Raw genomic sequence first — 15,978 nt, 5'->3', positions numbered from 1 at the left:
GGGCGCGGCCAGCCGGTAGAGGGCAGCGCCGGGGCGGGCCGGAAGAGGCCGGTGATGGCCGGAACAGGCCCGACCAGCGGCAGAGAGGGCGGTGACGGCCAGATCTTGGCCGGCTTGAGGCAGCAGGAGCTCCAAATCGAGCTCCCAAACAACGAAAACGGCTAGAAGAACTCGATCTCGACAAGAACGGGAGAGGAGGAAGAAGGTGGAGCAGCAACAGCCAGAAAGATCATCGGCGGTGGTGCGGATCGAGCACGGAGTTGCAACGTGCAAAAAGCTCAACCAGGAGTTCTGATACCATGTTGTGAATGAGCAACTAGTATTCACGGTGGACAGAGTAGTATATGTACATGTGATACAATATGCAGGGAAGCCCCTCATACAGTGGGAATATACAGTAAAGAAGCACCAACATTCAGATCCAAACCCGGTACACACTCACATGGGTCACCAACCACCGCATGTGTTGCATTGTCCCTGGTGCCTTGTGTTCTGATGCAGCGATGCCTAATTACTGTAGTTTCTGTGGCAATTTTTGGTTTGACCGGGGAGGGGAAGGAGGGTTGAAACTCAATACTGGACCATACTCAGGAAAATCGTCGGTGGATCTAAAGAGATGCTCCCTCCAATCACTATTATTAGATTTTTTAGAAATTTTAATATAGACTAAATACAAATCTAAATGGGTGATCCCTACACACTGAAACGCATTTAGATACGTGCATTTTTCGAAAGCACTTGAAACACCTTATAATAGTGAACGGACAATTTTCAGCCGTGGGGTACACTTGTACCCGAGGTACCTCCAAGCACGGGACGATTCATTTCACCCTCCATCGACTATTCCACCATCCACATTCATGATAATAGATGGTTTCGAAGAACAACATGAGGTCCTGGTAGTGGCTTGGTTAGTTTGCTGGTCTTAGTCCGGACTCAGGACAGGTTGTACACCCCTGCTGCGTACGTGCATGTAGTTATGTTGCCAGCACTCGTAATAAATCCGACTAAGTACTTGGGTGTGTCATCTAGCTACAAGTGACAACTCATTTGTGTTATAAAGCTAGCCCAGAAACGATCCACTGCATTCTAGAGATGGACGACTCCAATTTCTTAACTAGGTAGCTCTAATAAATATGATGGAAGTGTTGCTGCTCCTGCTTTTGGTTTCTACCGGCGAAGCGCAGCCACTGGTGCCTGCGATGGTGATATTCGGTGACTCGATGGTCGATGTAGGTAACAATGACTACTTGAACACCCTGGGCAAGGTAGACATGCCTCCCTATGGCAGAGACTTCAAGGACCATGTGGCCACCGGGAGGTTTTGCAACGGCAAGCTGGCTATCGACATCATAGGTTGGATCCTACTTTGCCGCATTTCTATCTCATTAGCCTGCTAGACAGCAGATTACAAAGTATATTATGTTGTCTTACAGCTGAAAGGTTGGGGTTCACTAGCTACCCCGCTGCATATCTCAGCCCACAGGCATCAGGGCAGAACCTTCTGATCGGTGCAAACTTTGCATCTGGTGGATCAGGCTTTTACGATGATGCGCCATTCAAGTCTGTAAGTATGAGTGAGAACTGCATATACTTTTCAAGTAGTTTCTATTGAATAGGTTCTACTTCTACAGAACTAAAGAAAAACATAAAAAAGAAAAACATAAGCTTCTCAAAAAGTAATAAAGCATCCTTTATCGAAAAAAACAAAAACACAAAAATATAGATTTGTCATTTTTATCAACATTTCTCATGATTAATTTTTAAATTGATAACTGGTTTTTTCAAAGAGTTTGCAAGATTTTTACGAAATGCCAATTTTACAAGGAGATATATACATACACCTAAAATAAAGTTTTAAATTGGTTTGTTGTCAGCTATATAAAAGAAAACACATAGAGGAACAAGATACAACTTCATTAATTCAATACAAATCAAAGAAGTTTTGTTATACAGAAAAAAATTCAATGGAGCTTTAATACAATGCTAGTTGAGTAATCTATGCAGGTCAGACTAGTTACTATGTAGTAGTAATAATAGAACAGAAATGGATAGATCCTAGATTGTGTGATAGCGTTTAGGGAGGAGATGGAGCAGCGGGCCAATGTCCATATTCACGATCCTCGGGGTGCCGGGTTAATCCAAAACTTCTATACATAACAAACTCTTTTCACTACAGGAATGGGGCTATATGTCGAGGGCCGGGAACCCTCGGCGTAGCCTGCTTTGGCCGTCGGCGTAGACTACGCAAGGGCCGCCATCGGCATAGCTCCTCGGCGTATAACTCCCTCGGTAAAGCCACTATCGCCGTCGGCGTAGCCCGGCCCTCGGCGTAGCACGCTACGCCGACGGCAAAACCCTCGGCATAGACTTTTAAAAAATTCAAATTTCCCTTTTCCAAAAAAAATTAAAAAAAATTCGAAAAAAAAATATTTTTTTCTATATGCCGACGGCAAAACCCTCGGCATAGACTTTTAAAAATTTTAAAATTTTAATTTCTTTTACACAATTTTTTTTTACTTGTTTATCTTTCACCCAATACACTTTTAACTCTAACTACACTTAATCTTAGGTCAAATTACAATCATGGTTAAACTTCCCGATCGGTCACCCATCCTCACACTACTCCAACTACACTTTTAATTGTCGTATGGCCAAAACGGCCCGCTCGGGAGATGCGAAATGGCCGTATCGGGCGGGCTGGTGCACCGTTCGCCAACACGCTAAACGGAAAAAAATTAGCACATAAAGTGATGTGTTATAGACCTAAAAACATTTTTTGCGGAATTTATTGAGCGATGAAAAGTGTACCCCTAATTCAAATCCGGCCAATTTCCAGCAGATTTGGCGGGACACCGCAGGAAGCCGCAGGGATTTCCAGATAACTAGCGCTTACATATGGCATGTGATATATGGTGCGGAGGCGGTGTCCTACCACTATGCGGAGGTCTCGCGCAATACTAAAATACGCCCCATGTAGCTGCTTAAAAAACAGTTTTGGCACCCCGAAAATGAAAAAACCATCACCCATGGGTCGGATTGAAAATCCGCTCCCGGGGCCTTACTTCCCATCACAGGGACCATATGGCCTCGTTCGGACAAACTATGCGGTGTCACGGGCTGTTTCCTACTCATTTGCCCTAAAAGTCATAGAACTCCGAACGTGATAGCCCTGTTTGTGAAGGGTTTTCCAAAATAATTGTCGTATCCTAATTCCGACTTTTGGAGTGGTTACTAGGACACATAAAATGACGCCATGCGGCTCCGCGGGCTTTTCTGACTTCGTTTAAATTACCATTTGGCCAAAACGAGCCCCCACAGAGATGCGGTATGGCCGTACCGGGCACGCTGGTGCACCCGTTTACCATCGCGCTAAACGGAAAAAAAATTCGCATATAAAGTGATATGTCATAGACCTAAAAACATTTTTCCTGGAATTTATTGAGCGACGGAAAGTGTAGCCCTAGTTCAAATCCGGTCACTTTCCAGCGGATTCGGCGGGACACCGCAGGAAGCCGCATGAATTCCCAGATAGCTAGCGCGCACATATGGCATGTGATATATGGTGCGAAGGCGGTGTCCTACCACTACGCGCAGGTCTCGCGCAATACTAAAATGCGCCCCATGTAGCTGCTTCACAAAAAAAACCGTTTTGGCACCCCGAAAATGAAAAAACCATCACCCATGGGTCAGATTGGAAATCCGCTCCCGGGGCCTTGCTTCCCATCCCAGGGACCACACACGTGCCAAATATGGCCTCGTTCCGACAAACTATGCGGTGTCACGGATCGTTTCCTACTCATTTGCCCTAAAAGCCATAGAACTCCGGACGTGATAGCACGGTTTGTGAAGGGTTTTCCAAAATAATTGCCGTATCCTAATTCCGACTTTTGGAGTGGTCACTAGGACACATAAAATGACGCCGTGCGGCTCCGCGGGATTTTCTGACTTCGTTTAAATTGACATTTGGCCAAAACGGGCCCCCACAGAGATGTGGTATGGCCGTACCAGGCGCGCTGGTGCACCTGTTTACCATCGCGCTAAACGGAAAAAAATTCGCAAATAAAGTGATATGTCATAGACCTAAAAACATTTTTTCCGAAATTTATTGAGCGACGGAAAGTGTACCTTAGTTCAAATCCGGTCACTTTCCAGCGGATTCGGCGGGACACCGCAGGAAGCCGCATGGATTTCCTGATAGCTAGCGCGCACATATGGCATGTGATATATGGTGCGAAGGCGGTGTCCTACTACTACGCGGAGGTCTCGCGCAATAATAAAATGCGTCCCATGTAGCTGCTTCACAAAAAAAAAAACCGTTTTGGCACCCCGAAAATGAAAAAACCATCGCCCATGGGTCGGATTGGAAATCCGCTCCCGGGGCCTTGCTTCCCATCCCAGGGACCACGCACGTGCCAAATATGGCCTCGTTCCGACAAACTATGCGGTGTCACGGGCTGTTTCCTACTTATTTCCCTAAAAGTCATAGAACTCCGGACGTGATAGCCCTGTTTGTTAAGGGTTTTCCAAAATAATTGCCGTATCCCAATTCCATCTTTTGGAGTGGTTACTAGGACACATAAAATGATGCCATGCGGCTCCGCGAGATTTTCTGACTTCGTTTAAATTGCCATATGGCTAAAACGGGAACCTGAGGACATATAAGAAAGTGATTGAATTGTTTCTATATTAACATGGTACTGTACATGATTCAAATATGCATGATTTTGACATAAACGGATAGAGGATGTTTTTCTGAACATTTTGATACCTCATACGCATTTTTCTGACATCATATGAATTAGTTATGATTTTGACAAAATTAGACAAATTTGAAAAATGGCCTACGCCGAGGGTGGCTGTCGGCGTAGCCCTGTCTACGCCTAGAGCCAAAGATATACCGAGGGCTGCCCTCGGCGTAGACCTCGCTACGCCGACGGCCGCGCTACGCTGAGGGTCGAAAGGGCAGGCTGGCCTGGCCGAGCCATACGCCGACGGCCCCGACTTTTGGCCGTCGGCGTATAGCCTGATCCTCGGCGTAGCCTCCCATTCCTGTAGTGTTTCTATCAAATTGGAAGGAACATTGACAAAAAACTAAATTGTGTGATGGTGTTGCATGCATGCAGCAATACATTACATTGTCCCAACAACTGGGTTACTTCCAAGAGTACCGATCGAAGCTGGCTGTGGTGGTCGGGAGCAGCAAGGCTCAGTCAATCATCTCTGACGCACTATACATCATCTGCATCGGTTCAAATGACTTCCACCTCAACTACTTCATCAACCCTTTGCTCTTGAGCACCCTGACCTTCGACCAGTACTGCGATCGCCTGCTCATCATCTTCCTCAATACCATCACGGTACCATAACCATTGAGTTGAAATGCACATAGTTCCTGAACTCTTACCTAATGTATATGCATCTAACTGTCGTAGGATCTCTATGGTGCTGGAGCGCGCCGCATCGGTGTGATGTCGTTGCCGCCCATGGGCTGCTACCCTGTGGCGATCACAGTTGCCGGACTCGGGAACGACCGGTGCGTGCCATGGCTCAACACCATTGCCCAGGGGTTCAACGGGAAGATGAGCGCCGCCGTGGACTCGCTGTCAGGGCGATACCACGATCTCAAGATCTTCCATCTGGACATCTACACGCCCATATACGGGCTTGTCGCCTCTCCTTGGTCGCATGGCTTCACGGAGGTGAGGAGGGCATGCTGCGCATTAATCTTCTGCAACGCCCGTGGCGTCGGGATCTGCCGGAACGCCACCACGTACGTCTTCTGGGATGGTGCCCATACAACAGAGGCGGCCAACCAAGTGATCGCAGACTACCTCCTCGCACACGGCATCAACGACCTAGTGGTTTCATGAAACGTGTAGCAAGTCCTCCTTTTGATATGACATTAACTCAATTGTGCTTAGTCAACCCCCTTCCGTGTAATATCAAAAGATATCAATTACACCCAGCATCTGCAACAACGTCCCACCCTAGTGGCAGCACGGATGCACACAGCCAAAAAAGAGTAATAAAAACTAAGAAATAAAAGTCCCGCTACGGCATTTTAGACCTAGCAACAACAATACAACTACCACCGTGACAACACCTGAAATACAGACTCTCCAAAAACGACGCCTCCAAGAAGGGAACAGTGCACCAGCGCCATTGTAGCCCGACCAAAGATTTTAGCTTTTCACCCTAAAAATAGTCCCCACTCTCAAAACAATGCCTCCAACAAGATCATTGTCAGGCACAACCAGTTAAGGCCAGATCTTGGGTTTTCACCCTGGATTAAGTTTTATATGAGGACATATACTATCTTTCTATAAAAACTAGAATGGTAGCTCTAGCAAACGAGAGGGCATCATTTTAATGTATTTAAAGATTTGATAAATTCTATTTGACGCTCTTTACGGCTGTTATGAGCAACAGACAGGTAACTGGTTTTGCCCTTGTAGTTTCGTGGCATGTGATCTCTGAAGTCAAGGACTTCCATACGTCTAAGTTGTAGGGATCTAACATTTTCTGGATATATCCATCTGCAAAATGCATCCAAAGAATTACATGTAATAATCCAAGTTTGCACTTAAGTGACTGTTTTGGTGCTATTTAGATGTCAGATTTGTGACAAAAAGTTGATAGGCTGAATGGACGAGTACAAGATGTCTACTTACAAAGCCACAGATCTCACATGCTCAACAATGTTGACTCTGATAGTCTGATATGATATATGAATTCAACACGAAAAAAATGTAAACAAGAAACCAGAAACTAGGGATACGAATGCATGACATGTCTAACTAGTACTGTCTACGAATATATGAAGCTCGGGCGTATATTCCTGCATATCCTTTAAGCGACGTTCTTGGTGTAATAAAAAAATCCTTTATCAAAAAAATTGTGTACTACACCCCTATTTTTTCCATTTGACATTTTTTCCGTACCAAACTTGCCCAGCAATCATCTAAAGATTTGCATGTAATCCAATTGCCCACTTAAGTGACTGCTGTGGCGTTATTTATCTACCATATTCCTCTCAAATCTCAAATTTAAAAGGTTGACTGATGAGCAGCAGGTAGGTGACTATGGTTTTGTCCTTTAAGTTTTGTGGCATGTGATCTCTGAATGAAGTCAACGACTTGCATATGTATACGTTGTAGGGATGTAACGTTTTCTGGATTTTTCGATAAAAGATGCTTTATTACTTTAAAAGCAATTACACCCAGCCTGCATAACCAGGATGCACAGAACCGTTTAAAAGTTTCAAGTCAAGAGTCTGATAAAAACAAACTAGGCAAAATATATATCGAAGCGATGAAATATAAAACGCCTAAGAGGTGGGTGGGGCTTCAATCCGTAGACTATGCTACCACCCATGTGGGGAAAAAGTATCTCTCAACCCAGCCTCCAACCGTGTACACACCTCCGTAAATAGGTCTCGATTCTCCACTCGCTGAAGAGGTAACCACAAACGGAGAATACCTGTACATCTGTAGATAACCTGCAAAAAGGAGCAATTTTTATCGTTAAAAATCTTGTCATTTCTACTTAGCCAATGCGCCCAGATAACTGCTAGCGCCCCCACCCTAAAAAGCAACTTAAACCTTGAATCGGTACCACGAAGCCAATTACCAAAGACATTGGCCACACTAGTTGGAGGATATATGCTAGACGCTAATTAGATGACTGACCATATAGATCTCGCAAATTGGCACTGGAAGAAGAGGTGTTTAATAGATTCGTCTTGTTGACAGAACACACACCGGGTACTTCCATGCCAATTTCGCTTAACAAGATTGTCTTTGGTGAGGATAACCCATCTACGAAGATACCATCCAAAAACAATTAATGGTATTTTCATTTTTCAAATCTTCTTATTATTATCAACTGGTATATCAGAATGAAGGATCGTATTGTACAATGACATTACCGAGAAAGTGCCATCTACATGAAGATTCCATCTAAATTCGTCCAGTTCAGTCGATAGTTGTATATCTCCTAGCAGGTGAATTAGAGAATTCCATGCCAGCAGCCTTTGTCCAAGCAAAACCCGTCTGAACGTCACATTCGGAGGTGAGATAGCCGTTACCGTAGCAATGGTATCACTTTTGCGACGAACAATACTATACAAGGCAGGATACTGTTCACTTAGGGGTGCATTTCCTAACAAAATATCTTCCCAGAACCGTATATGTGGTCCATTCTTGATGGAGAAAGTACCATGGGGAAAAAATACATTCTTTGCCGCCATGAGACCAACCCAGAAGTGCGAACCCCTGGTTTCCAAACCACTTGGGATAACATCTTCGAGCAGATATACTTTCTCCTAAGAATAGTTTGCCATATCCCATCCTCGGTAAGGAGCTTAAACAGCCATTTACCTAGAAGGGCTAAATTCTTAACTTCGAAGTCATGAACTCCAAGCCCTCCTGGATCTTTGGGACTACAAACTATGCTCCATTTAACCAGTCGATATTTCTTTTTCTCGTTGTCCCCTTTCCAAAAGAATCTAGATCGATAGTAATCGAGTTTATACACAATTCATTTTGGTACTAGGAAGAATGATAACATGTACAATACCATATTTTTCAGTACCGAATTAATGAGTATCAATCTTCCTCCTAGGGACAACAATTTACCCTTCCAACTACTAAGGCGTTTTTTAGTATTTCTTCCACTATTTTCCATTCCGCGATTGTGAGTCTCCGATAATGAATCGGAATACCCAAGTAGCGAATAGGAAACTAGCCTTGCCGCAACCAAACAACTATGCATAAAGAGTCGTATCATTTTGGGCATCACCGAAATAAAACAATTCACTTTTATGGAAATTTATTTTTAATCCCGACAACTGCTCAAATGCTGCCAAAATTAATTTTAGATTGCGAGGTTTTTCAAGATCATGATCCATAAATAGAATTGTATCATCGGCATATTGAAGGATAGATAAACCACCATCGACTAGATGTGGGATCACACCATCAATCCGACCTTCAGACTTAGCCCGCTCTATCAGGATATCCAACATATTCGCTACAATGTTAAACAACATTGGGGACAACGGATCCCCTTGGCGTAACCCTTTTCGTGTTTGGAAATAGTGTTCGGTATCATCATTAACCCGGATTACCACACTTCCTCCATACACAAAATCATTGATCAAAGCACGCCACTCAGGAGAAAAACCTTTCATCCTGAGAGTCTGCTGTAGGAAAGACCACTTGACCTTATCATACGGTTTTTTAAAATCTAATTTTAAAATAACCCTATGTAATTTCTTGGTATGCATCTCATGTACCGTCTCATGCAACACCGCCACTCCATCCAGGATATTTTTTCCTTGCATAAAAGCGGTTTGTGATGGCTGAACAACATGATCCGCAACCGTATTAAGTCTAATGGTGGCCACTTTCGTGAAAATCTTGAAACTTACGTCTATATTGTTGAATCCTTTCTGCCTCATTAACTTTCAGTAACAAAATTACTTCACCAAAATTTGGCTAACCGGGTAAACCCTGGTGAATTCGGATGTAACTTTTTCCCAGGATTTTTTTGATATATTATACGTTTTTTTCCGACGTCGTATGCAAAAGTTATTGTGGTTTTACCATTTTTTCAAAACTTTTTGCAAAAAAAGTGAAAATTCAAATATGTTAATTTTCCCTAATACTAGGTTGCATAACATACAAGAATCTGAAAACCTTTTATTTTTTTGAATTTTCTATCATTTTATTTTCTATTTTACAGTGCTAAAAAAGGCGATCCAGGGGGGGGGTGCAGGGCGCGTGGGAGTAAAAAAACTCAGAAAAACCTTTAGTCGCGGTTGGGCACACCAACCGGGACTAAAGGGGTACCCTTTAGTCGCGGTTGGTGTCCCCAACCGCGACTAAAGGTTTTTCCACTGGCTGCATCCTTCCATAGCCCTTTAGTCCCGGTTGGTGTTACCAACCGCGACTAAAGAGGTACCCTTTCGTCGCGGATGGAGCATTAGTCACGGATCGCCTCCCGAACCGCGACTAAAGCCCTCTTTAGTCGCGGTTCGAATATTTCCGGGACTAATGGGGGTGAACGGAAGCCTCTTTTTCTACTAGTGGTGGATCTAAAGAGATGCTCCCTCCAATCACTATTATTAGATTTTTTAGAAATTTTAATATAGACTAAATACAAATCTAAATGGGTGATCCCTACACACTGAAATGCATTTAGATACGTGCATTTTTCGAAAGCACTTGAAACACCTTATAATAGTGAACGGACAACTTTCAGCCGTGGGGTACACTTGTACCCGAGGTACCTCGCAAGCACGGGACGATTCATTTCACCCTCCATCGACTATTCCACCATCCACATTCATGATAATAGATGGTTTCGAAGAACAACATGAGGTCCTGGTAGTGGCTTGGTTAGTTTGCTGGTCTTAGTCCGGACTCAGGACAGGTTGTACACCCCTGCTGCGTACGTGCATGTAGTTATGTTGCCAGCACTCGTAATAAATCCGACTAAGTACTTGTGTGTGTCATCTAGCTACAAGTGACAACTCATTTGTGTTATAAAGCTAGCCCAGATCGAAACGATCCACTGCATTCTAGAGATGGACGACTCCAATTGCTTAACTAGGTAGCTCTAATAAATATGATGGAAGTGTTGCTGCTCCTGCTTTTTGTTTCTACCGGCGAAGCGCAGCCACTGGTGCCTGCGATGGTGATATTCGGTGACTCGATGGTCGATGTAGGTAACAATGACTACTTGAACACCCTGGGCAAGGTAGACATGCCTCCCTATGGCAGAGACTTCAAGGACCATGTGGCCACCGGGAGGTTTTGCAACGGCAAGCTGGCTATCGACATCATAGGTTGGATCCTACTTTGCCGCATTTCTATCTCATTAGCCTGCTAGACAGCAGATTACAAAGTATATTATGTTGTCTTACAGCTGAAAGGTTGGGGTTCACTAGCTACCCCGCTGCATATCTCAGCCCACAGGCATCAGGGCAGAACCTTCTGATCGGTGCAAACTTTGCATCTGGTGGATCAGGCTTTTACGATGATGCGCCATTCAAGTCTGTAAGTATGAGTGAGAACTGCATATAGTACTTTTCAAGTAGTTTCTATTGAATAGGTTCTACTTCTACAGAACTAGTAGAAAATGGGCCTTTTGCACCGGTTGGTAAGAGCCATATGCACCGGATGCCCAACCGGTGCAAAGTATCCAGTGCAAAAGGCTCCCCTCCTTTAGCACCGGTTCAGTTGTGAACCGGTGCTAAAGGGGGCACCACGTGGCCCTCAGTGGAGAGCCTGGCGGAGGACCTTTAGCACCGGGTCTGCCGCGGCAGAAAAACGCCCCAAAACGCTGCCGCGGTAGAACCCCGCTACCCTAAAAAAATTCGAATTATTTTTCACTCCCTTTTTTTTCTTTTTTTCTTCAGAATTTCTAATATTTTAGTTATTTCACAAGTTTAGTCTCTAACTACCCTTATCTCTAGTCCAATTACTTACTCGTGCTCAAACTTCCCGCTCGGTCACCAATCCTCCAACTACTCTAGCACTAGCACGTTTAACTTCCAAGTTCCTTTCCGTCCCGCATCCAAGTGCTTCGCGCGCATGTATGTGATACTAGTATCATATCAATCATATTAACATGTCAGTCAATGTCATATTTCTTTATTGTTCAAATTTTAAATAATTATTTTAATAAACAAAAGTAATGATGATGTAATAATAATCTTGAATAAATAAATAAACATTAACTTTTATAATTTGTATTATTTTTAATTATTTTCAATTTTTTAATTTTTTTAATTTTTTTTGCCAAACCTAAAACCTGGAAATTTGAAAATCTTATAATTTGCTAAAAGTAATACTACCTCCGATTCATATTAATTGACTTCAATATGGATGTATCTAGAACTAAACTGTGTCTAGATACATCCATATTATAGTCAATTATTATGAACCGGAGGGAGTAGTAATCTTTATGCAGGATGCAATTATTAATTTTAAATTTTTTTTAAAAAAAATCCTAAATTTCTAGCAAAAAACTAAAATCTTCCTGCTTTCATATTTTAATTTGGAATTTTGAGAATCTAAAAATTGGCTAACCGGTAAACCCCGGTGAAATCGGATGTAACTTTTTCCCACGATGATTTTGATATATTATACGTTTTTTTTTCGACGTCCTATGCAAAAGTTAATGCGGTTTTACCATTTTTTAAACCTTTTTTTGCAAAAAAAGTGAAAATTCTAATTTCTTAATTTCATCGAATAGTAGGTTGCATAACATACAAAAATCTGAAAACATTTTCTTTTTTGAATTTTCTATCATTTTATTTTGTATTTTACAAAGCAAAAAAAGGCGATCAGGGAGGGGGGAGGGGTGGAGGTGCGTGGGGAGCAGAAAAACCTTACCGGTGCTAATGGGTAGACCTTTGTGCTAAAGATACGGCGTGCAAATGCCCCGGCGGGTCTCCTGGATGTCCAGACCACATGAACCGGTGCTAATGACCCCCTTTTAGCACCGGTTCGTGCCAAATCCGGTGCAAAAGCTCTTTGGAGCAAAAACCAAAGCCCTTGTTTCTACTAGTGTGGTTTTTTCAAATAGTTTGCAAGATTTTTACGAAATGCCAATTTTACAAGGAAATATATACATACACCTAAAATAAAGTTTTAAATTGGTTTGTTGTCAGCTATATAAAAGAAAACACATAGAGGAACAAGATACAACTTCATTAATTCAATACAAATCAAAGAAGTTTTGTTATACAGAAAAAAAAAATCAATGGAGAACTTTAATACAATGCTAGTTGAGTAATCTATGCAGGTCAGACTAGTTAATATGTAGTAGTAATAATAGAACAGAAATGGATAGATCCTAGATTGTGTGATAGCGTTTAGGGAGGAGATGGAGCAGCGGGCCAATGTCCATATTCACGATCCTGGGGGTGCCGGGTTAATCCAAAACTTCTATACATAACAAACTCTTTTCTATCAAATTGGAAGGCACATTGACACTGAAAAAACTAAATTGTGTGACGGTGTTGCATGCATGCAGCAATACATTACATTGTCCCAACAACTGGGTTACTTCCAAGAGTACCGATCGAAGCTGGCTGTGGTGGTCGGGAGCAGCAAGGCTCAGTCAATCATCTCTGACGCACTGTACATCATCTGCATCGGTTCAAATGACTTCCACCTCAACTACTTCATTAACCCTTTGCTCTTGAGCACCCTGACCTTCGACCAGTACTGCGATCGCCTGCTCATCATCTTCCTCAATACCATCACGGTACCATAACCATTGAGTTGAAATGCACATAGTTCCTGAACTCGATCTTGACCTAATGTATATGCATCTAACTGTCGTAGGATCTGTATGGTGCTGGAGCTCGCCGCATCGGTGTGATGTCGTTGCCGCCCATGGGCTGCTACCCTGTGGCGATCACAGTTGCCGGACTCGGGAACGACCGGTGCGTGCCATGGCTCAACACCATTGCCCAGGGGTTCAACGGGAAGATGAGCGCCGCCGTGGACTCGCTGTCAGGGCGATACCACGATCTCAAGATCTTCCATCTGGACATCTACACGCCCATATACGGGCTTGTCGCCTCTCCTTGGTCGCATGGCTTCACGGAGGTGAGGAGGGCATGCTGCGCATTAATCTTCTGCAACGCCCGTGGCGTCGGGATCTGCCGGAACGCCACCACGTACGTCTTCTGGGATGGTGCCCATACAACAGAGGCGGCCAACCAAGTGATCGCAGACTACCTCCTCGCACACGGCATCAACGACCTAGTGGTTTCATGAAACGTGTAGCAAGTCCTCCTTTTGATATGACATTAACTCAATTGTGCTTAGTCAACCCCCTTCCGTGTAATATCAAAAGATATCAATTACACCCAGCATCTGCAACAACGTCCCACCCTAGTGGCAGCACGGATGCACACAGCCAAAAAAGAGTAATAAAAACTAAGAAATAAAAGTCCCGCTACGGCATTTTAGACCTAGCAACAACAATACAACTACCACCGTGACAACACCTGAAATACAGACTCTCCAAAAACGACGCCTCCAAGAAGGGAACAGTGCACCAGCGCCATTGTAGCCCGACCAAAGATTTTAGCTTTTCACCCTAAAAATAGTCCCCACTCTCAAAACAATGCCTCCAACAAGATCATTGTCAGGCACAACCAGTTAAGGCCAGATCTTGGGTTTTCACCCTGGATTAAGTTTTATATGAGGACATATACTATCTTTCTATAAAAACTAGAATGGTAGCTCTAGCAAACGAGAGGGCATCATTTTAATGTATTTAAAGATTTGATAAATTCTATTTGACGCTCTTTACGGCTGTTATGAGCAACAGACAGGTAACTGGTTTTGCCCTTGTAGTTTCGTGGCATGTGATCTCTGAAGTCAAGGACTTCCATACGTCTAAGTTGTAGGGATCTAACATTTTCTGGATATATCCATCTGCAAAATGCATCCAAAGAATTACATGTAATAATCCAAGTTTGCACTTAAGTGACTGTTTTGGTGCTATTTAGATGTCAGATTTGTGACAAAAAGTTGATAGGCTGAATGGACGAGTACAAGATGTCTACTTACAAAGCCACAGATCTCACATGCTCAACAATGTTGACTCTGATAGTCTGATATGATATATGAATTCAACACGAAAAAAATGTAAACAAGAAACCAGAAACTAGGGATACGAATGCATGACATGTCTAACTAGTACTGTCTACGAATATATGAAGCTCGGGCGTATATTCCTGCATATCCTTTAAGCGACGTTCTTGGTGTAATAAAAAAATCCTTTATCAAAAAAATTGTGTACTACACCCCTATTTTTTCCATTTGACATTTTTTCCGTACCAAACTTGCCCAGCAATCATCTAAAGATTTGCATGTAATCCAATTGCCCACTTAAGTGACTGCTGTGGCGTTATTTATCTACCATATTCCTCTCAAATCTCAAATTTAAAAGGTTGACTGATGAGCAGCAGGTAGGTGACTATGGTTTTGTCCTTTAAGTTTTGTGGCATGTGATCTCTGAATGAAGTCAACGACTTGCATATGTATACGTTGTAGGGATGTAACGTTTTCTGGATTTTTCGATAAAAGATGCTTTATTACTTTAAAAGCAATTACACCCAGCCTGCATAACCAGGATGCACAGAACCGTTTAAAAGTTTCAAGTCAAGAGTCTGATAAAAACAAACTAGGCAAAATATATATCGAAGCGATGAAATATAAAACGCCTAAGAGGTGGGTGGGGCTTCAATCCGTAGACTATGCTACCACCCATGTGGGGAAAAAGTATCTCTCAACCCAGCCTCCAACCGTGTACACACCTCCGTAAATAGGTCTCGATTCTCCACTCGCTGAAGAGGTAACCACAAACGGAGAATACCTGTACATCTGTAGATAACCTGCAAAAAGGAGCAATTTTTATCGTTAAAAATCTTGTCATTTCTACTTAGCCAATGCGCCCAGATAACTGCTAGCGCCCCCACCCTAAAAAGCAACTTAAACCTTGAATCGGTACCACGAAGCCAATTACCAAAGACATTGGCCACACTAGTTGGAGGATATATGCTAGACGCTAATTAGATGACTGACCATATAGATCTCGCAAATTGGCACTGGAAGAAGAGGTGTTTAATAGATTCGTCTTGTTGACAGAACACACACCGGGTACTTCCATGCCAATTTCGCTTAACAAGATTGTCTTTGGTGAGGATAACCCATCTACGAAGATACCATCCAAAAACAATTAATGGTATTTTCATTTTTCAAATCTTCTTATTATTATCAACTGGTATATCAGAATGAAGGATCGTATTGTACAATGACATTACCGAGAAAGTGCCATCTACATGAAGATTCCATCTAAATTCGTCCAGTTCAGTCGATAGTTGTATATCTCCTAGCAGGTGAATTAGAGAATTCCATGCCAGCAGCCTTTGTCCAAGCAAAACCC

General features: G+C 43.0%; 3 protein-coding genes across 3 annotated transcripts; all 3 read left to right on the top strand.

Moving 5' to 3' along the window:
* The first annotated feature begins 1,106 nt into the window (after positions 1–1,106).
* On the top strand, positions 1,107–5,890 carry LOC127349315 (GDSL esterase/lipase APG). The gene is made up of 4 exons (XM_051375054.2): positions 1,107–1,356; positions 1,437–1,567; positions 5,127–5,360; positions 5,436–5,890. Exons 1-4 carry the CDS (start codon positions 1,137–1,139, stop codon positions 5,871–5,873), a joined length of 1,023 nt encoding a protein of 340 aa, XP_051231014.1. The 5' UTR covers positions 1,107–1,136; the 3' UTR covers positions 5,874–5,890.
* A 4,723-nt stretch (positions 5,891–10,613) lies between these two features.
* LOC127349316 (GDSL esterase/lipase APG-like) lies at positions 10,614–13,372 on the top strand. The gene is made up of 3 exons (XM_071819574.1): positions 10,614–10,852; positions 10,933–11,063; positions 13,048–13,372. Exons 1-3 carry the CDS (start codon positions 10,633–10,635, stop codon positions 13,288–13,290), a joined length of 594 nt encoding a protein of 197 aa, XP_071675675.1. The 5' UTR covers positions 10,614–10,632; the 3' UTR covers positions 13,291–13,372.
* Positions 13,373–13,412: 40 nt separating this feature from the next.
* Positions 13,413–13,799, top strand: LOC139830396 (GDSL esterase/lipase APG-like). Its single transcript, XM_071818396.1, has one exon. The coding sequence runs from the start codon at positions 13,413–13,415 to the stop codon at positions 13,797–13,799; it is 387 nt and encodes a 128-aa protein (XP_071674497.1).
* The last annotated feature ends 2,179 nt before the right edge of the window (positions 13,800–15,978 follow it).

The sequence above is a fragment of the Lolium perenne genome, chromosome 4 (genome assembly GCF_019359855.2).
Source record: "Lolium perenne isolate Kyuss_39 chromosome 4, Kyuss_2.0, whole genome shotgun sequence".
Classification (NCBI taxonomy): Eukaryota; Viridiplantae; Streptophyta; class Magnoliopsida; order Poales; family Poaceae; genus Lolium; species Lolium perenne.
This window is presented reverse-complemented; position numbering and strand designations above follow the sequence as displayed.

Coding starts and splice junctions, on each gene's coding strand:
- LOC127349315 (XM_051375054.2), top strand. CDS start 1,137: ATGATGGAAGTGTTGCTGCTCCTGCTTTTGGTTTCTACCGGCGAAGCG. Junction 1,357..1,436: donor GCTGGCTATCGACATCATAG/GTTGGATCCTAC, acceptor GTTGTCTTACAG/CTGAAAGGTTGGGGTTCACT. Junction 5,361..5,435: donor TCTTCCTCAATACCATCACG/GTACCATAACCA, acceptor TAACTGTCGTAG/GATCTCTATGGTGCTGGAGC.
- LOC139830396 (XM_071818396.1), top strand. CDS start 13,413: ATGGGCTGCTACCCTGTGGCGATCACAGTTGCCGGACTCGGGAACGAC.
- LOC127349316 (XM_071819574.1), top strand. CDS start 10,633: ATGATGGAAGTGTTGCTGCTCCTGCTTTTTGTTTCTACCGGCGAAGCG. Junction 10,853..10,932: donor GCTGGCTATCGACATCATAG/GTTGGATCCTAC, acceptor GTTGTCTTACAG/CTGAAAGGTTGGGGTTCACT. Junction 11,064..13,047: donor ATGATGCGCCATTCAAGTCT/GTAAGTATGAGT, acceptor GCATGCATGCAG/CAATACATTACATTGTCCCA.